At 44.2% G+C, this 21,340-nt stretch overlaps 1 protein-coding gene across 4 annotated transcripts in view; it reads left to right on the forward strand.

Moving 5' to 3' along the window:
- Nucleotides 1-214: 214 nt before the first annotated feature.
- The window catches only part of LOC148149197 (uncharacterized), a 50,197-nt gene continuing 29,071 nt past the window's right edge, over nt 215-21,340 (forward strand). For 3 of the 4 annotated variants that reach the window (XR_015758065.1, XR_015758064.1, XM_087990291.1), the window contains exons 1-3: nt 215-302; nt 1,278-1,394; nt 13,306-13,440. Coding sequence is in view for 2 of the 4 variants with exons in the window: in XM_087990291.1 (XP_087846417.1) it covers nt 13,375-13,440 (66 nt within the window). In the remaining 2 variants the exon portion in view is untranslated. Of the gene's footprint in view, nt 303-1,277; nt 1,395-8,064; nt 8,301-13,305; nt 13,441-21,340 lie in introns of all 4 variants that reach the window. The other variant, XM_087990292.1, reaches the window with a different exon arrangement.

The raw sequence follows: 21,340 nt of genomic DNA on the forward strand, positions 1-21,340 counted from the left end.
TTACCTCTAACATCTGCAGTCTTCACTTTCTCCTAGACCAATTGTTAATGTCTAATATTTCACCCATGATTCTGTGCAAATATGAATATTCTCTATAAACTCACCAGTAACCTCAGACGCACGCGCAGTTTGGTTTCTATGCAGAGCATGCGCAGTGTCACATTGGTCAGCACGGGAAGAGAGCGAGACATTGAGATGCTTTCCCCGGCTGCGATCGGTTTCAGAGAGCGGCGCTCAGAACCGGTGTGAGGGAGTCTCGCTCGGAGAAAGGAGCGGAAAGAATTCACAAGTCCCGAAAAAAGGTAAAAGGAACGAAAAAGACCCTCCAGGCCCGGGTAAAAAGGTGGCGGTCTCTGATCAGGGACGCGGCCCTGGGTCACGGCCGCCATTTGTTTGAGGGAAGAGAGAGAGTGGGCCCCAGGGCCGCCATCTTGAGAAGGTCAATGTGCCGGAGGGCGGGGCTATCGGGGTCTGTAGAACAATCAGAGGAAAGGTAAGACCCATTGTTATTGATTAATTCCTCGAACACAGCATCACTGGGCGATCCTGCAGGAATATCCTCTCTCAGTCCTGCTGTGATGTTTCACCCAGTCAGAACCACCAGCTCTCCTCTCTCAGCTCCCGTTTTGTCATTCCTGCTGCATCTGTCCCTGGAACATTGAGCTGCCTGTCCTGTCCTGTGCCTCCCTCAGCGGTTGTTTTGTAATACCTGTGATGTCCCAGTCCCATCTTAGATTATAAAGTCTTGAATGCACTCTATGGATATTTCTTTACATCAGCAATTGTTCAATACTCACTCACAGGATTTTAATTACATATTTTTTGAAGCATTTAATTCACATCCAAACAGTTGCAATGGTGGGATTTGAACCTGTGTCCACAGAATATTTGTTGAGTTTCTGGATAAATTGTCTCACAATAATGCCACTAGGCCATCACTTCACCTGCTCACAGGCTGCGCATTCCAGTGCAACATGAATCAAAACCCTTTCATCGTGCACAATTGTTTGATCCTGCACTCTGGTGATATCACTCAGTATCTCTGCATGTGGTATCCCTCACTGTGTGGTTCTAATTGCTGCTTCTGTCAGCGTCTCTCACTCTTGCAGCTACTCCAGATCCTGAGCCAACAGAATTCTCCACTCCAGAGAGATGAGGCAGCACAGGCCAGGATTAGAGACTGGGATTTTCCTGTGGGGCTCAATGCCATTCTACATGTATAACCCTCACAGCATCAGTCTCATTTGCCATTCTGCCTATTTCTGTGTCTTCTACAGGTACCCATGGAGTTCCTGACTCAGTATACTTGCCAACTGCTGGTTGGGAAGATGGTTGGTCAATCAGAGAGACAAAGGTCAGGGAGGTCGGGAGCTTTCAATACATTCTGCCGCCAGGTAAAATCATTCCAATGCAGAGAGCAATGAGAGGGCTCCAAACATCAGCTAACAAGACATGAAATAGATATAGATATGGAGGGCGAGTACAGTACAGATATACCCCAGGCTCAGTCACCACTTTTACTTTAAGTTTTGTTTTGTACTGAGACAGCATCAAGAGTTCCCAGTTTGCTCTCCAGGTGTGTGCTGTATTGGTGAGCATCAGGACAACAGAGGGGAAAGCAGGCCTCCCACGAGAGGGTGGTAATGCTTCCTGGGATCTTTCTGTTCCATATTCCCTCTCCAACACTGCTTCTATGGCTTGTCTTGTGGACCAGTGTCTTCAATCATTCTAACTCCTATAACAGTTCCTATATCTATCTTCTCCTCCCCCTCACCAATTATTTCACATATTTGAAACCTCCAGTCCAGTTGACCATTCATATCGCTGTAACTTGCTTCAGTCTCTCCAATATCCCTTGTCTCGAGAGTCTCCTCCTCCAACAACTGGAGATACAGGGCCTGTTTCTGTGCTGCATGACTCTTTGGCCGAGGTTTCCGAAATGGAATGAGTCGCATTTGCCTCTGTTGGCCCATATCCCTTCAAATCTTCTCCTCTGCATGCACCTGCCCAAGTATAGTTTCCATGTTGTAATTGTACTTGTTTTTGCCATTTCCTCTGGTAGTCCATTCCATCTATGCATGATCCTCAGTGGAAAATGTTGCCCTCAGCTCCCTCTTTAAATACTTGCTCTGTCACCTCACTTTTTTGCCTATAGCTTTGGACTCACCTACCCTTGGCTATTCACCTTACTTAGGCCCTACATGGTTTCATAAACCTTTATAAGGTCACCCCGTGGCCTCCTCTGCCCAGGAGAAATATTGACGACAATGTTACAAATATCTCCAACTCATGTACTCAATGCTCTGACCAATGAAGACAAATGTGCCAAATGCTGCTTTCCCAACTCTGTCCACTTGTGATGCCACTTCCAACTACCACTGTAACTGCACTCCTTGGTCTCTCTCTGTTTGACAACACTGTCCAGGGCCCGAACATTAACTGTGTTAGTCCTCCCTGGTTTTTCTTAACTAAATCCAACACCTGAATTAAATTCCATCTTTCATTCCTTAGCCCACTGGCCCAGTTGATTAACATCCCCTTCGTTAACTATATTCCCTGCCCACTCATCCACTAATCTTGGTATCCGCAAATATACTAACAGGGACTGCTATATTTTCACTCAGATTGCTTATGTAAATGGTTCACCAATCCTGAAAACATACTGCTGGTCAGAGGCCTCCAGTCTGAACAGCAATCCTCTCCCACCACCCTCTGTCTCCCACTGTCATCCCATTGTGTATACAGTTGGTGAGCTCTCCCTGATCCCTTGTGATCTACCCTTACTGACCAATGTATCATGCTACACCCTGACCAAGGGTTTGCTAAAGCCAGAAACAACTTCTGTTGCTCTGCCTTCGTCTATCTTCTTAGTCACATCTTGAACAAACTCCATTTAAGTTTGTGAAACATGTTTTCCCACGCGCAAAGCCATGCTGGCTGTCTGTAATCAGTCCTTATCTTTTCCATTACATGTAAGTCATACCTCTCAATGACCTCCAACTGACCCACCCTGATGTCTGGCTCATCAGTCTGTGCACCCCTGGCTTTCTCTTGCATCCTTCCTTAATTAATGAAACAACTGTATAATCATAGTCAGACAGTCATACCGCACTGTTTGGTTAGTGCTAAACATACTCTAAAACTGATCTCATCCCACCTGCCTGTTCCTGGATCATATCCCTTCAAACCTTTCCTATGGTACAACTATCTCTGCGAGGGGCCCTACAATTTCTTCAGCAGCTTCCCAGTGTCCAGAGATACATTTGATTAGGTCTTGGGGATTTATCTACCTTTATGTATTAAAACCTCCAGCACCTCCTCTTCTATAATGTGGACTCATTTCAAGACATTGAGTCATCGAGCTGTATGGCACGGAAACAGATCCTTCGGAACAACTCCTGCAGGACGTATCTAGTCACATTTGCCAGAATTTTGCCAATATTCCTCTAAATTATTCCTATTCATATATACATCCACATGCCTTTTAAATGTATTTCTATCACCCTCCACTATTTCCTCTGGCAGCTTATTCCATACACTCTGCAGGAACCCGTTGTCTTTTAGATCCCTTTAAAAAGTTTCCCTCGCACTTTAAAGCTATGCCCTGTCGTTTGGGAATCCCAAGCCTGGGGAAAAGACCTTGTCTATTGACTCTATCGATGACCATTATGGTTTTAAATACCTTTTTATCAGTTAACTCCTCAGCCTCCCATATTCAAGTGAAAACAGCCCCAGCCTATTCAGCTTTTCCCTGTAGCGCAAACCTTCCAACCCTGGCAACATCCTTGTTCATTTTTTTCTGAACCCTTTCATGTTCCACAGTAGTCTTCCTGTGGCATTGAGACCAGAATTGCACACAGTATTCCAATAGTAGTCAGGCTAAGCGCTGTTTAGGGTCCCAGTCTTTCTCCACAGTAAGTTCCAAAGTGAAATATTTGTTTCGGATCTTGTAGTTTCACACTTCGTTGGCTTCATTAATCATTAAGGGTACCGGTTTTGTCCCTAGCTCTTCTTTTACTCTTAATACACTTGCAGAATCTCTTTGGATTCTCCTTAACTTTCTCTGCGAAAGCTATCTGATGTCCCCTTTTTGCATTCCTGTTTTTCATTCTCAGTGTATTTCGACAACCCCGATCCTCCTGAAGGGATTCACTCGAGTCAGCCAGTTATGTGCCCCTTTTTTTCTTGACCAGAGCCAGTGTTTCCTAATGCTGTCAGCATTGAGCTGCACACTAACAGGAACATACTGGTGCTGAACGCTCCTTTTATCTCGGTTTTAATATATTCCTACTTTCCAGACTTCCCTTTACCTGCAAATAGGCTCCCCATATCTACTTTAAAAATACCTGTCTAATACTATCTTGCTCCATTGTATAACTTGAACTTGTGGACCAGGCCTGTCCTTTTTCATCTCTATTTTCACACTGATACAAATGTGGTGACTTTCCACAGTGCCCCCCCCCCCACCCCCAGTCACACCTCAGTCCCATTCCCGACCTTGTTTCCCAATGGGAGGTCAGGTTTAGTCCCATTCTCCATTGGGACTTTTACATATGACTGGGAGTTTCTGGAACTCACTTAACAAATTCCTTCCATCCAAACGCTTAACACTGTAGCAATCCCAGTCCAGGTTTGGAAAGGTTAAAACCCCCTACCGTTACAACCCTATTACTCTAACAAATATCTGAGATCTCCTGACATATATCCTCCTCCATTTCCCATTGCCTATCGCTGTAGTACAATCGTAGCAAACTGATGACCAATTTTTATTTCTCAGTTCCACTAATATCGCTTAACTGGGCGATCCTGCATGAATACTCTCTCTAGGTACTACTGAGATGTTTCCCCCAATGAAAAATACCAGCTCTCCTCCCGTTTTGCCCCCTGTTCTATCCTTCCTGTAGCATCTGTCCGCTGGAACATTGAGCTGACAGTCCTGAACCCTCCCTCAGCTGTGTCTCTGTAATACCTATGGTATCCCAGTCCCATGTTACCTCCATGTTCTGGATTCATCTGCCTTATCTGTCCGGCCCTTTGCATTTAAAAAATTGCAGTCTAATTCATCAATTTTCCCTCATTGTCTTCTGTATTCTTTTCTGCAGTGTCTACTTATATTTCTTTCTTGAACATCTGCACCAGCCTCAAACTTCTTTCTGGCCTTCCGACTGTTTGGGGTCACACCCCTGCCAGACGAGTTTAAATCCTCTCGAGCAGCGCCAGCAACTCTTCCCACCAGGATATGGGTCCCCCTCCCACTCCCAGTTCAGGTGTCTTCTCCACCCTGTCTACCTGTGTTGACACCTTCAGACATCCAGGAACTTGCCCACCAAAGTCCCTGTGTTCCTCAGTACTCCAGGAGTACCTAGCATTCATGATATATATCGTTCCCTTATTAGACTTCCCACAGTGCATTATTTCACAGTGATCAGAAGTAAACTCCATCTGCCATTACTCTTCTCAGTTTATCATCTGATCGATATCAGACTGCAGCCTGAGACCATCCTCCTCACTGTGGACAACACCCTCCCCTTTCATGTCATCTGCAAACCTACTAATGATACCTTTTTCTTTCACATCCGAGATATTAATGTACATAATAACCAGCAATGATTCCTGCACAGATCCCTGTGGATATATAGCACAGTGATAATACAACCAGGCCATCACGTCTCCTTCTCATAGGCTTCGAATCCCCCAGCACTGACACCAGCGGCACCATGAATCAAAACCCTTCCTCCTACACAATGGTTTGATCCCTCCACCAATTGTGGATCCAATTTATCAACTTGCCTTGTATCCCATGGGCTTTTCCATTTTGGACCAGCCTTCCATGAGGGACCTTGTCAAAGACATTAATGAACTCCATGTAAACCACATCATCTGCACTGGCCCCATCAATTTCAGAGGACAGTCCTCTACAAAATCCATACAGACAATCCCTTATGTATTCCTGTCCTTTCGAATGTTGATTCATCGTGTCCCTCAGAATTGTTCCCAATAATTTCCCTCCCCCTGCTGTCAGACTACCTGCTCTGTAAAAACATGGCCTATCCCTGCTGCCATTCTTGAACAAAGGAACCACATTACCTGTCTTCCAGTCATTCGGCCCTTCACCTGTGGCCAGCAAAGTATTAAATATATCCACCATGTCCCCAGCAATCTCCTCCCTTACCTCCCATAGCAGTCTGGGATATATTTTATTGTTACTGGGAATTTCTCCACCTTTTTTGCCTGCTCCATTTAACGTATCCTCCTCATTGATCTTAATATGTTCCAGAACCTCACCATCCCTGACTACAATGCCTTGCTCATGTGGAAATACAGATGGGAAGTATTCATTGAGAAGACCTCAACTTCTTTCTCTGGCCCCATGCACAGATTGTCCCTTTGCTTTCTAACAGGCCCCACTGCTTAGTTGGGAATCCTCTTTGTCTAACTGTATTTATTAAATACCTTGTGGCTTTTCCTTAACATTATCTGCTAAGGATATTTTGTGACCGTTGTTTGGCTCTTCAGTTTTAAGCCCCCCACCCCCCACCCCTCCCGCACTCTGTATATTTTTGAAACTCTTCATCTCTTTTTATTTCACTGTATTTTCTTTCTCAAACTCACAATATCGCTTGATCAGGATTCGCTAGATGTGCTGCCTTAGCTGTTCACTCCTCGCAAAACACATTGGCTCAGACATCTTAATGCATCATATTCTACATCTCCCATGTTCCATATAGAGACTCTAATAAGTGTAGTTCCTTGCAGTCTGGACTTGCCAGTCTAATGATAATAACGTCGAGTGACAGTGATAATCTAATGATAAATAGCCTCCCAAAGTTTAGATAGTTAGCTTCTGCAAAATCCTTATCTGTTTTCCATAATGTCTTTGAAGCTAACAGTTATAGTTTCTGTGCTCAAAAAAGCTCCATAAATCCTTATCTCTATCATCTTGTCCAGAACCTACAGCCCACCCTGTCTTTAACATTCTTTAGTCCATACCAACTTCTCCCTCCAGCCTCGACAACACATGATATCACAGTAACCTACTCCAGTCCCCACAGCACACATGCATTCACCTATTTACAGTGATCGGTTTTGACCATTGGCTGAGATTCTGGATATATAGCACAGTGATAATACAACCAGGCCATCACGTCTCCTTCTCATAGGCTTCGAATCCCCCAGCACTGACACCAGCGGCACCATGAATCAAAACCCTTCCTCCTACACAATGGTTTGATCCTGAAATCTTCCTGCACACTGCTGATATCACTCAGTATCTCCCCATGTGGCATCCCTCACTGTGAGGGTCTAATTGCTGCCTCTGTAAGCGTCTCACTCTTGCAGCTACTCCAGATCCTGAGGCAATAGAATCCTCCAGTCCAGAGAGATGCAGCAGCACAGGCCAGGGGTGTTGACTGTGGTTTTCCAGGTCAGTATGGCAATTATTGCCATCCTGCACGTATTTCCATCATCCTAATTTCAGAGTCTGTCTATTTCTCTGTCTCCTGTAGATATTTAGGAAGTTCCTGACTCAATAGACTTCCCAACACCGCTGAATCCATCTGACAGGATCTCCCTCTACCTAATTTGTAATGCCTATCCGTAATCAATTACTGTCTTTTCGAATGTTGATCCATCCTGTCCCTCAGAATTGTTCCAATAATTTCCTTCCCCCTACTGTCAGACTATCTGCTCTGTAATTACCTGGCCTATCCCTGCTGCCCTTCTTGATTAAAGGAACCACATTAGCGATCCTCCAGTCATTTGGCACTTCACCCGTGGCCAGCAAAGCATTAAATACATCCTCCAGGGCCCAGCAATTTCCTCTCTTGCCCCTCATGGCAGCCTGGGATACATTTCATTGGCACTGGGGATTTCTTCACATTTATGCCTGTGAAAACATTAATACCTCCTTATTGATCTTAACATGTTCTTGCACTTTAGCATCCTAACTGAAATCCCTGGCTACAATGTCTTTCTTCTGTGTGAATGTAGATGGGAAATATTCATTGAAGACCTCACCTACTTCCTCTGACTCCATGCACTGATTGTCCGTTTGATTTCTAACAGGCCCACTGCTTATTTGGGAATCCTCTTACTCTGACTATTGTCATAAAACACCTTGTCGCTTTTCGGATTCTGTGAGAAGCTAGGGAAGAGATTGCAGGACGCTTTGCAGAGATATTTGTGTCATCAACAGCCATGGTGAAGTGCTGAAAGACCGGAGAGTGGCTAATGCTGTTCCATCAGTTCAGGGCTGCAACGAAAATCCAGAAGTCTACAGACCACTGAGACAGACATCAATGGTATGTGAATTGTTGGAATAGATTTGAAAATCTTCATGTATTTTAAAAAGCAATGGTGGATTATGGATAGTCAGAATGGGTTTATGTGTGAGAAATGAAATCCCACAAACTTGATTGAGTTTTTGAGGAAGTGGACAGGAGGAAGTGTGGTAGATGTTGTCTCTAACAATGTCTTTGACAATGTTCTGCATGGTCGACTGGTTAATAAAGTGGGATCCAGGGAGAGCTGCACTAATGGATACAAACTTGGCTTGATAGTAGGAGACAGAGAGTGGTGGTAGGGATTTGTTGTTCTGAATGGAGCTTGTGACCAGTAGTGCGTGGCAATGATTGGTGCTGGATCGACTGTTTTCCTACATTTATATAAACGATTTAGAGGAGAATATAGGAGGCATAGTTAGTACATTTACGGGTGACTCTAAAATTGGTGACAGACTGTACAGTGAAGAAGATTGTCTCGGATTACCATCGGATGTTGATCAGATGGGTCAGTGAGCTGAGGAGCAGCAGATGGAGTTCAACTTAGTTAAATGCAAGGAGTTGCATTTTAGTCAGGGGAAATGGAGTATGTTGTAAACAGTTAATTGTGGAGCTCTGTGTAGTATTTTCAAAGAGAGACAGATGGGTACAGGAGCACCGTTGCTTGAATGTGGTATCACAGGTAGACAGGGTGGGGAAGAAGGCATGTGGCTCCATTTACCTTCATTGGTCAGAGCTTGGGGGAAAGAGTTGGGACACCATATAGTGACTGCACAGGACATTGGTGAGACCATTTATTACCATTTAATGATGACCATAAAAGCATTGATGATCATCAGGAAAACCTCATCTGGTCCACTTATACACTGAAGGGAAGGACATCTGACATTCTAACTCTGTTTGGCTGAGATGTGTTTCCAAACCAACAGCAACATTGTGACTCTGAGCTGCCCTCTTGCAATTAGCAATGGGTAATGAAAGCTGGTGCAGCCATTAACACCCACATGCCATGAATGCATCAATAAAAGGACATATTTCCCTCCCTACTTCACAACTTGACACCAGCGTGGAGCTGATTTTTATCCTGCAGATTGTGAATGTTTGTGTGTGTGTGGTGGTATGAGTGTTCAGTTCTGTGTGTATGCGTTGGCATGTCTTCCTCAAGCAGAAGAACCCTCCATTATTGCTGTATCTTTCTCCAATCCCTAAAGCATTCCTAATGTCTGTAACTGCCTTTCGGCCCAGATGTCCTGCTGTTCCTCAAGCTTCTGCCAATATAGAACCTCCTGTATCCCCTCCTGCCCTGTTAATGTCTAGTCGAACCCCAGTGACACTTTTTCTATCTCTATAAACTGTTTTGTGTTCTACAACTTGCTCTGTATTTGAAATTATTTCCCTGTCCCATAACCTTCCATATCTCTTGAACCAACTCCAGCACATATTTATCTTCCTAACTCTGTGAACCCCTCCTGCCACAATAATCCATATCGGCTTTTTATTGTTATTGAGGCACGTATCACACTTCAGGTGTCTGCCAGCACTTCCAGTACATTCAAGTCTCCATTATTATCTCATTAAAGCCCAACAATGTTTCCCCTTCCTACAACATACCTCTTACTAGGATAACCCTTGCTCTCCCTTTAACACTGCCTCAACATTTTGAAATATCTTTTGTCAGTTTCTGAGACACTCTGCCTTCAGAATTGTTAGCTTTTATTGACTGTCTTTGAAGCCTGTTTTATTCTAATATAATCCTTAAAGACCTGAGGTATTGGTCGTTGGTTGGTCTTTCTTGCCAAAGTTTGTCCGTGCCAATGGAATGTCCTTTTACATGGAACATTACAGCGGCTCTCGATGTTGCACCGACCTGTCATACCAATCTGAAGCCCATCTAACTCACACTACTCCATGTACGTCCATATGCTCGTCCAATGACGACTTAAATGTACTTAAAATTCGCGAATCTACTACTGTTGCAGGCAAAACATTCCATACCCTTACTACTCTCTGAGTAAAGAAACTACCTCTGACATTTGTCCTATATCTATCATCCCTCAATTTAAAGCTATGCCCCCTCGTGCTCACCGTCACCATACTTGGAAAAAGGCTCTCCCTGTCCACCTCATCTAACCCTCTGATTATCTTATATGTGTCGAATAAGTCACCTCTCAACCTTCTTCTCTCTAACGAAAACAGCCTCAAGTCCCTCAGCCTTTCCTCATAAGATCTTCCCTCCATACCAAGCAACATCCTAGTAAATCTCCTCTGCACCCTTTCCAAAGCTTCCACATCCTCTTTATAATGCGGTGACCAGAAAGGCCGCACCAGAGTTTTGTACAGCTGCAGCATGACCTCATGGTTCCGGAACTCGATCCCTCAGTTAATAAAAGCTAAAACACTGCATGCCTTCTTCACAACCCTGTCAACCTTGGTGGCAACTTTCACAGATCTATGTACCTGGACACCGAGATCTCTCTGCTCATCTACACTACCAAGAATCTTACCATTAACCAAGTACTTTGCATTCCGGTTCCTCCGATCAAAGTGAATCATCTCACACTTGTCTGCATTAAACTCAATTTGCCACCTCTCAGCCCAACTCTGCAGCTTATCTATGTCTCTCTTTAACCTACAACATCCTTCGTCACTATCCTCAACTCCACCGACTTTAATGTCGTCTTCAAATTAACTAAACCACCCTTCTATGCCCTCATCCAGGTCGTTTATAAAAATGACGAACAGCAGTGGACCCAACACTGACCCTTGCGATACACCTTTGGCAACTGCACTCCAGGATGAACATTTCCCATCAACCACCATCTTCTGTCTTCTTTCAGCAAGCCAATTACTGATCCAAATTGCTATATCTCCCGAAATCCCATTCCTCCGCATTTTGTACAATAGCCTACTTTGGGGAACCTTATCGAATGCCTTGCTGAAAATTATATACACCACATCAACCAGTTTACTCTCATCTACCTGTTTAGTCACCTTCTCAAAGAACTCAATAAGGTTTATGAGGCCCGACCTATCCTTCACAAAACTGTGCTGACTATCCCTAATCAATTTATTCTTTTCTAGATGATGATAAGTCCTATCTCTTGGAACCTGTTCCAACACTTTACCAACAACTGAAGTAAGGCTCACTGGTCTATAATTACCAGAGTTGTCTCTACTCCCCTTCTTGAACAGGAGAACCACATTTGCTATCCTCTGGTCTTCTGGCACTATTCCTTTAGACAATGACGTTTTAATGATCAATGCAAAAGGCTCGGCAATCTCCTCCCTGACTTCCCAGATGATCCCAGGATAAATCCCATCCGGCCCAGGAGACTTGTCCATTTTCACACACTGCAGGATTTCTAATACCTCTTCCTTGTGAACCTCAATCCCACCTAGTCTAGTAGCCAGTATCTCAGTATTCTCCTCGACAACATTGTCGTTTTCTAGAGTGAATACTGTTGAAAAATATTCATTTAGTGCTTCCCCTGTCCCCTCTGACTACACACAACTTCCCACTACAATTCTTGATTGGCCCTAATCTTGCTCTCGTCATTCTTTTATTCCTTAAATACCTATAGAAAGCCTTCGGGTTTACCCTGATCCTATCCGCCAACAACTTCTCATGTCTCCTCCTGGCTCTTCTGAGCTCTCTCTTTAGGTATTTCCTGGCTACCTTGTCACCCTCAAGCGCCCTAACTGAGCCTTCACATCTCATCCTAACATAAGCCTTCTTCTTCCTCTTTACCTGAGATTCCACTTCCTTCATAAACCACGGCTCCCGTGCTCTACAGCTTCCTCCCTGCCTGACAGGTACATACTTATCTCGGACACACAGGAGTTTTTCCTTAAATAAGCTCCACATTTCTAATGTGCCCATCCCCTGCAGTTTCCTTCCCCATTCTATGCTTCCTAACTGTTGCCTAATCGAATCATAATTGCCTTTCCCCCAGCTGTAACTCTTGCCCAGTGGTATGCACCTATCCCTTTCTATCATTAAAGTAAATATAACATGATTGTGATCCCTGTCACCAAAGTGCTCACGTACTTCCAAGTCTAACACCTGGCTGAGTTCATTACCCAGTACCAAATCTAATGTGGCTTCGCCCCTTGTTGGCCTGTCTACAAACTGAGTCAGGAAGCCCTCCTGCACACACTGGACAAGAACTGTCCCATCTATAGTACTCGTACTATAGTGTTCCTAGTTAATATTTGGAAAGTTGAAGTCCATATGACAACTATCCTGTCTCTCTCATTCATATCGAGAATCATCTCTGCTATCCTTTCCGCTACATTTCTGCAACTATTCGGAGGCCTGTAGAAAACTCCCAACAGGGTGACCTCTCCTTTCCTGTTTCTAAACTCAGACTATACTACCTCGGTTGACGAGTCCCCAAACATTCTTTCTGCAAAATATTTTCTTGCTGTTGATCTGTTTTCCCTGTTCTCCTCTCATTCCCATGTAACTTGCTTTGTTTCAATTTCAGACTGTTGGGTAGACTTGGAGTGGTCACTGTGAAACTTCATAATCCATTTGAATTCCACCTTATCACTCAAAACCCCCAGGCCCCACCCCACTGCTGGCCAAGGACGGAGTGACTCTGATCAAAGACAAAGAAACAATTAATCTACGCTGGGGGAGCACTTCAGAGGCTTTCTCAAACAGGACTCTGTCATCGATCCGAGCGTCCTTGAAAGTATCCCACAGCATACTATACACCACAGGCTCAGCAATGCCCAGCCCCACACGAAGTTGAGAAGGCTGTCCGCCAGCTCAAGAACAACAAGGCTGCTGGAGCAGACGGTCTCCCTGCTGACGCATTGAAGTGCAGAGGCACAGAGCTCTTGCAGCTACTTCAGATCCTGAGCCAACATAACTCTCCATTCCAGAGAGACAAGGCAGCACAGGCCAGGGATGGAGCTTGGGATTTTCCAGATCTTTGTGGGACTCAGTGCCATTCTCCATATGTAAGGCTCACTGCATCAGTCTAATTTCCCATTCTGTCTATTTCTCCGTCTCCTACAGGTACGCAGGAATTTCCCAACTCAGTAGACTTCCCAACTGCTGGGTGTCTCGTCCATCACCACATTGAAGATGGTTGGTCAGCCAGAGAGACAATGGGTAGGGAGATCTGGAGCCTTCAATAAATCCTGCAGTGAGGTAAGATCACTCACAGTGCACAGAGCAGAGAGCAATAAGAGGGCTCCAAAAATCGGCCAACAAGACATGACATAGGTACAGTGCTGGAGGGGGAGCACACTACAGACACACCCCAGGCTCAATCACCACATCTAATTTAACTTACTTTGTACTGAGACAACATTAGTAGTTCCCAGTTATCAATCAGGCCTGTGCTGTCTTAGTGAACATCTGTACGACAGAGGGAAAAGTGGGCCTCTCAGGAGAGGGTGGGAATGCTGCCTGGGATCTTTCTGTTCTGTGTTCCCTCTCCAACACTGTATCTATGGCATGTATCATGGATCAGTGCCTTCAATAATTTGTAACTCGTATAACAATTCCCGCCCTGTAACCTCCTCCCTTCCCAATAGTCCCTCCATATATTTGAAATGCACTGTATTCCAGACCAACATCCCTATAGCTCTATATGCTTCAGTGTTTATCTTGGTAGTCTCCTCCTCCAATAAATAGAGACAGAGTCATGCAGCACGGAAACAGACTCTTGCCCGATTATTCCATGCCAACCAGTTTTCCCAAACAGATCGAGTCACTTTTGTGTGCGTTTGTCCCATATCTGTTAAAACTTTCTCCTCTCCATGTACCTGCTAAATTTCTTTTCCATGTTGTAACTGTTCTTGTTTCTCCCATGTGCCCCTGGAATTTCATTCCATATCTGCACCATCTTCTGTGGATAATGTTGCCCCTCAGCTCCCTCTTTAAATCCTTGCTCTCTCACCTCACGTTTATGCCTCTAATGTTGGACTCATGTACCCTTGACTATTCACCTTACTTGGGGCCCGCATGATTTCATAAACCTTTATAAGGTCAACGTGTAGCCTGCTCTGCCCAAGGGAAATGTGGAGGACAATGTTACAAATATCTCCAACTCTGACCAATGAGGACAAGTGTGCCAAATGCCGCATTCCCCACCCTTTCCCCCTGTGACGCCACTTCCAAGGAACAATGTAACTGGTCTCTTTCTGTTGAACTACACTGCCCAGGGCTCGACCATTAACTGTATTAGTCCTCCCTGGTTTGTGTTAACAAAATCCAACACCTGATCCAACATCTTTCATTCCGTGGTCCACTGGCCCAGTTGTTCAAGATCCCCTTTAATTACCATATTCACTGTCCACTACAAAATTAATTTGATCATCGACAAACTTAGGAAAAATGCCTCCTATATTCTCAACCAAACCATTTATGTCGATGATGCACATCAGTGGACCCAGCCCCGATCCTTATAGTACACTGCTGGTCACAGGCCTCCAGTCTAAACAACAGCCCTCTCCCATCACCCTCTGTCTTCTACTATCAAACCAATTTTGTGTACAGATGGCTGACTTTCCCTGATCCCATGTTATCTAACCTTACAAACCAGTATTTCATGCTAAATCCTGTCAAAGGCCCTGTTGACGTTAGTGCAGACAATGTATGGTCACCACTTCAACAAAAGCAATCACGTTGGTGAGACCTGACTTTGTATGCACAAAACCGTGCTGACTATCTTTCATCAATCCTTGCCTTACCCAATGCATGTAACTCCTGTCTGACAGAATCACTTCCACAACTTACCCACCACTCACATCGGGCTCATTGGTCTTTAGTTCCATGGCTTTCCATTGCAGTCTTTCTTAATTAATGGAACAAAACCATAGTTTTGTCAGAGCTGTACAGCACGGAAACTGACCCTTTGGTTGATACCAACTATAATCTCAAACTAAACACAACCCAGCAGCATGTTGCTGGCCCATATACCTCCAAACCATTCCTATTCATGGACTTACCCAAATGTTTCTTAAATGTTGTAATTGTACCCCGTGCTCAGGAAGTTCATTCCACACTCAAACTACCCTCTGTGTAACAATTTGCCCTGCATGTCGTTTTTTTGAACATATCCCTCCTCTAACCTAAAAAATGTGGCCCTCCACTTGAGACTCCCTCTTCCTGGGGAAAAGGCAACTGCCATTAACTCTATCCATATCCCTCATTTTTTTTTCACAAACTTCCATAACGTCATTTTTCATCCTCCAGGCTCCAGTGAAAAAAGACTCAGCCCATCCAGCCATTTTTCAGAACTCAAGCCTTCCATACCCAGCAACGTCCTGGTAAATGTCTTCTGAACCCCCTGCAGCTTAATTATATCCTTCCTATAACAGGGTGACCAGAACTGGACAGAATATTGCAGAAGGGGTTTCACCAATATCTGTACAATCTCAACATGATGTCCCAGATTCTCCACTTAATAGACTGAGCAATAGTCAAGAATGCTAAGCACTGAATTATCCACCATGTGATCCAAAACTTCAATAATTATGTACTTGAACCCGGAGGTTCCTCTGCTCTAAAACACTAACTGAGGCCCGAACATTAATTGTATAAGCTCTAACCTTGTTTGTTTTGCCAAACGCATTACCTCGCATTTATTTAGATTGAATTCCATCGACAGTTTTTCAGCCCATTCACCCATTTCATCAAGATCCCTTTGTAATCTTAGCAAACCACCTTTACTGCCCACCATGCCACCCTCCAGCCTTCCAGCACATCGCACATGACTGTCAATGGTCCAAATACCTTTGCTAGAGGCTCCACAATTTCTTCCCTAGCACCCAACAATGTTCTGTGATACACTTAACCAAGTATTGGGGCTTTCCATGCCTTTTTGTTTTAAAAAACCTCCAGCACCACTTCTTCTATAACATGTATTCTTTTCAAGTCATAGAGGTGTACAGCATGGAAGCAGACCTTTCGGTCCAAATCGTCCATGCTGAAAGAACATCTAAATAAATCGACCAGATTTACCAGCATTTGGCCCATGTACATCTAAACCATTAGAATTCATATACCCATCCAGATACCTTTTAAATGTTGTCATAGTATCAGTCTCTGTTACTTTCTCTCTCAGCTCATTCCATACACACATCACCGTGTGCATGAAAAGCTGTCACTTCAGTCCCTTTTTGAACGTTTGCCCTCTACTCTTAAACCTATGCCCTCTATTTTGGGCTCCCCAACCCCTGGGAAAAGACCTTGAATGTTTACCCAATCCATGCCCCTCACATTTATATAAAGCTCTGCCCGGTCACCCCTCAGTCTCCGACACTCCAGGGAAAATAACTCCAGCTTATTCAGCAACAACCCTGGCAACATATTGTAAATCTTTTCTGAGAAATTTCAAGTTTCACAACATCATTCCTATAGCATGGAGACTGGAATTGCAGAGCTCTCCAACTGTGATCTAACGTATTACTCTTGTTCCCTGAGGTCCCCAGTCTTTGTCCACTGTAAGCTTTGGAGTGAAAAATTTGTTTAGGGTCTGAGCAAATATCCTGCAGTTCTACACATCGATGGCCTCATTGATCTTTAAGGGACCCTATTTTGTCCCAAGTTACTCGTTTACTCTTAATATGTTTATACAATCACTTTTGGATTCTCCTTCTCCTTCTCTGCTGAGGCTATTTTATGTACCCTTTCTGCATTCCTGATTTCGACCCAAAGTGTATTCCTACAGCCCCCGTGATTCTCCAGGAATTCCCTTGATCCGGCTATAACTGACATGTGCCTCCTTTTCCTTGACCAGACCCTTAATAGATAGCCAGTGTTTCCGAATGCTATCAGCATTGACCTGCACACTAACAGGAACATGCTGGCTCTGAATGCCCAATTTATCTCACTTTTAAAATATTCTCACTTGCCAGACTTCCCTTTCCCTGCAGATAGACTCCCCAATCACCTTTTGAAAGTTCCTGGCTAAGACTATCGAGATTGGTCTGGCCCCATTTCATAACTTGAACGTGTGGACCAGGCCTGTCCTTTTCCATAGCTATTTTCAAACTAATAGAATTGTGGTCACTTTGGCAAAATACTTTCCCACTAATACTTCAGTCCCCTTCCCGATCTTGTTTCTCTTTTCAGGCTATTTACATATTGATTGGGAGTTTCTGGAACGCAATTACCAAATTCCTCCCTTGCAAACACTGAACACTGGAAGTCCCAGTCTAGGTTTTGAAAGGTAAAAAACCCCGACCATAACAACCCTATTATTATGATTGATATTTCAGACCTCCTGACATATTTGTTCCTCAATCTCCCACTGATTAGTCGGGGTCAGTAGGACAATCATATCAGAGTGATGACCCATTCTTATTTCATAATTCCTCTAACATAGCTTCACTAGGCGACCTCACAGGAATATATTCTCTAAGTACCTCTGTGATCATTCATGCAATCAAAACCCACCACCACGCATCCTCTCTCGCCTCCCCTTCGATATGTCAAGGTAGATGCTACAGCAAGCAATCAGCTGCCAGTCCAGCCCCTCCCTAAGCTTTGTATCTGTAATAGCTATAATATCCCAGTCACATGTTCCGATCCATGCCTTGAGTTCATCTTCCTTACATTGAAATAAATGCAGTCTAATCATCAGTTTTCCCCATTCCCTTCTCTATTCTTGCCTGCCTTGTCTGTTCAAATTGCTCTCTTTAACTTGTGTACCAGCCTCAATCTTCTTTCTAACCGTACGACTGTTTAAGGTGCAACACACTGCCAGAGTAGTTTGTATCCTCTCGAGCAGCTCCAGCAACTCTCCCCACCAGGATATGGGTTCCCCCTCCTCTCCCAGTTCAGGTGTCTTCCCCACCCTGTCTCCCTGTGCTGACACCTTCAGGGATCTATGGACTTGTCAACCAAGTTCCCTGTGTTCCTCAATACTCTGCAATGACCAATTATTCATTGTGTCTGTCCTTCGCTTATCATTCCCACAACGTATTACTTCACATTTCCTGTCATCTGTAAACCTATTAATGATACATTCTGCGTTCACATCGGAGTTATTATTTGACAGAATAACCAGCAATGGTTCCTGCACAGATCCCTGTGGTACACCCGCTGATGAAAGAATTTCAAACACGCAGAAGTCTATCCAACAATTTTGTATCCAATCAACTTGCTTTAGATAGTAATGGCTCTTCCCTTTTGGACCAGCCTTCCATGTGGGACCTTGTCAAAGGCCTTAATGAACTCCATGTAAACCACATCACCTCCACTGCCCTCATCAATATTTTTAGACACCATTTTAAAAAACTGAAGTGAATTCCTCAGACATCTTGCTGTACTAAATCTGTGATGACTAAGCCGAGTTGATCCCTACCTTTTCAAGTAGGGATTCATCCTCCGAATTGTTCCCAATAATTTCCCTCCCCCTGCTGTCGGACTATCTGCTCTGTAATTACCTGGCCTATCCCTGCTGCTCTTCTTGAACAAAGGAACCACATTAGCTATCCTCCAGTCATTTGGCACTTTATCTGTGGCCAGCAAAGTATTAAAAATATCCACCAGAGACGCAGCAATTTCCTCCCTTACCTCCCATAGCAGCCTTGAATACATTTCATTGGGCACTGGGGATTTCTCCACCTTTATGCCTGTGAAAACATTTAATATCTCCTCCTTATTGATCTTGACATGCTCTCGAACATCACCATCCTGACTGAAATCCCCAGCTACAATGCCTTTCTCCTGTGTCAATATAGATGGGACGTATTCATTGACCTACTTTCTCTGGCTCCAAGCACAGAATGTCCCTTTGGTTTTCAACGGGCCACACTCTTTACTTTGGAATCCTCTTCCTCTAACTACACTCAAAAAATACTTTGTGGCCTTTCCTTAACAGTATCTGCCAGTTTCATGACAATTCTTTGCCCGTCATTTTTAAGGACTCCCTTGCACACTCTATACTTTTGAAGGGCTTCAACTGTTTTCATTGCACTGTATTGCTTTATCAAGCTCCCGATATCGCTTGACCAGTATTCGCTGGAGTTACTGCCTTTGACATTCACTCTTCAGGGAACAAATGAGACTTGAATTCTCACCGCATCACTTCAACATACTTCCTCTTTCCGAATATGAATGGAACTGTATATAGTTCCTCCTAGACTGTGTTTGCCAGATCCTGTCTCATGATAGTGATAATGACCAATGTTAGTGATATTCTAATGATTAGGGCGTTTCCCCAAATTTGGCCTCGTCACTTCTGCACTATCCTTATCTTTTCCCGAAATGAATTTTAAAATTCGTGTTGAAACCACTATCCCCCAAATTCTACAAAAATCCTCATGTCTTGTCCAGAACCTGCAGCCCACTCTGTCTGTAACATCCAGCCCTTACCGACCTCCCCATTTGTGTACCTTCCTCCAGCCTCTCCAGCACATGATGTCACTGAAATCTTCTCCAGTCCGGACAGCATTCCTCCATCCTGTCCTACAGCACCTGATTACCTCGAACCTTCCACCATTTATTTCACCTCCCTGTCTGTACAGAGTCCTCCCGTTCCTACAGCCTTTCCTGCCAACCCTCCGTATGTGTAACGTTCTAAAGCCACTTGAACCCTCCCGAGATCTGTAACCTTGCCTTCTCTCTACTGTCTTCTGTCTCGGTGACCTCTTCCCATTACTACAATGTTCTTTACCGCTGAACAACTCCAGTCACTACGAGTATTCCTCGCTCTCGAACATCCTGCAGCCACTAAAACCATCCATTTGTCTGAAACGTCCTCTCAATTGTTGTAACACCTTTCATTTCCTTCAACTGCCTCTGTCTATAACCTCAGCCAGTCCATAGAACCCTTGCTAACACGGTAACCTCACCCAGTGTGTACAACTCTGAGTATTGCGAACTTCATCCAGTCTCCCCAACCGTCCCTACCTCTGTAATTATCTCCACAACCCTCCCTATTGCTGTAACCTCCTCCAGTCCCTTTCATGGATATCATCTATGTAACTTTCTCATGTTCCTGACTATATTCTCCTTCTGTTCAAATAACCTTCTCATGTTTCTGACAATATTCTCCTCCTGTTCCAATATCCCCTGAAAACTTTGTGACCTGGTCTAATCTCTGCAGTACTCTGTATAATCAGATACAGGGATGGCATGGTTCGCTCAGTGATGAGCAGTGCATGCTTACAGTGTCAGTGAATTGGATTCGATTCCAGCCTTGGGCGACTGTGTGTGTGGACTTTGCATGTTCTCCCCCTGAATGTGTGGATTTCTTCCAGGTGCTCTGGTTTCCTCCCACAGTCCGAAATTTGCACGGTAGTTCAATTGGCCCGCATAAATTGACTGTTGTATTCAGGAATGCATGGTTTAGGTGAGTTAACCATGAGAAATACAGATTTTAACGGATAAGTAAAGGGATGGGTCTGGGTTGGATGCTCTTCAGAGGATTGCTGTTTATTTGTTGGGCCGAATGGCCTGTTGGCACTCTGCGGAGACTATATTCAGATCTTTGTCCAGTCCAGTCAACCATCCCTGTCTCTTTAACCTTGCCTCATCCCTCATGATATCCTTATCTCAGTGATCTACTACAGTCTCTAAAACTCTCCTTGCCTATAAGCTTCTCCAGTCTTTACAACGATCAATATGACTGTCACCTCTTCCTGCTCTTTGAAACCTCCCTATAATTATTGCCATTCGTTACAGCACGCCCAATCACTGTTCCCTTCTAAAACTCCTATAAACATTTATATCTCCGTAAACCCATCTGGACACTCTCAACTTCCCTTTGACAATTACGTGCGGAGACCTACTCTACATCAATAACGTAATTAAGTCTTAGCAACCCTCATTATTATAACCTCCCTCCAGCCTTACAGCACTGACGATCTGTCGAAGCTTTTTTCAACCAGACAGTCATCTCTGTGTCTGTAATCTCCTCCACTCCCCATAATACATTCTCTCTGAGCTCCTCTGTCGTCCATTAAACACTCCCTAACACTGTCTGTATCAGTGTAACCTTCTCCAAAAACACAACCTTCCCTATCTGTGTGAATCCCTACACCAGTCCCTATCCCTCTTAGCTGTGTCTAATGATACAACCCTCCATGTCTGT

Source organism: Chiloscyllium plagiosum, unplaced genomic scaffold, assembly GCF_037043375.1.
Source record: "Chiloscyllium plagiosum isolate Xiang-an unplaced genomic scaffold, Cpla_swu_hap1 HiC_scaffold_9, whole genome shotgun sequence".
NCBI classification, from domain to species: Eukaryota; Metazoa; Chordata; class Chondrichthyes; order Orectolobiformes; family Hemiscylliidae; genus Chiloscyllium; species Chiloscyllium plagiosum.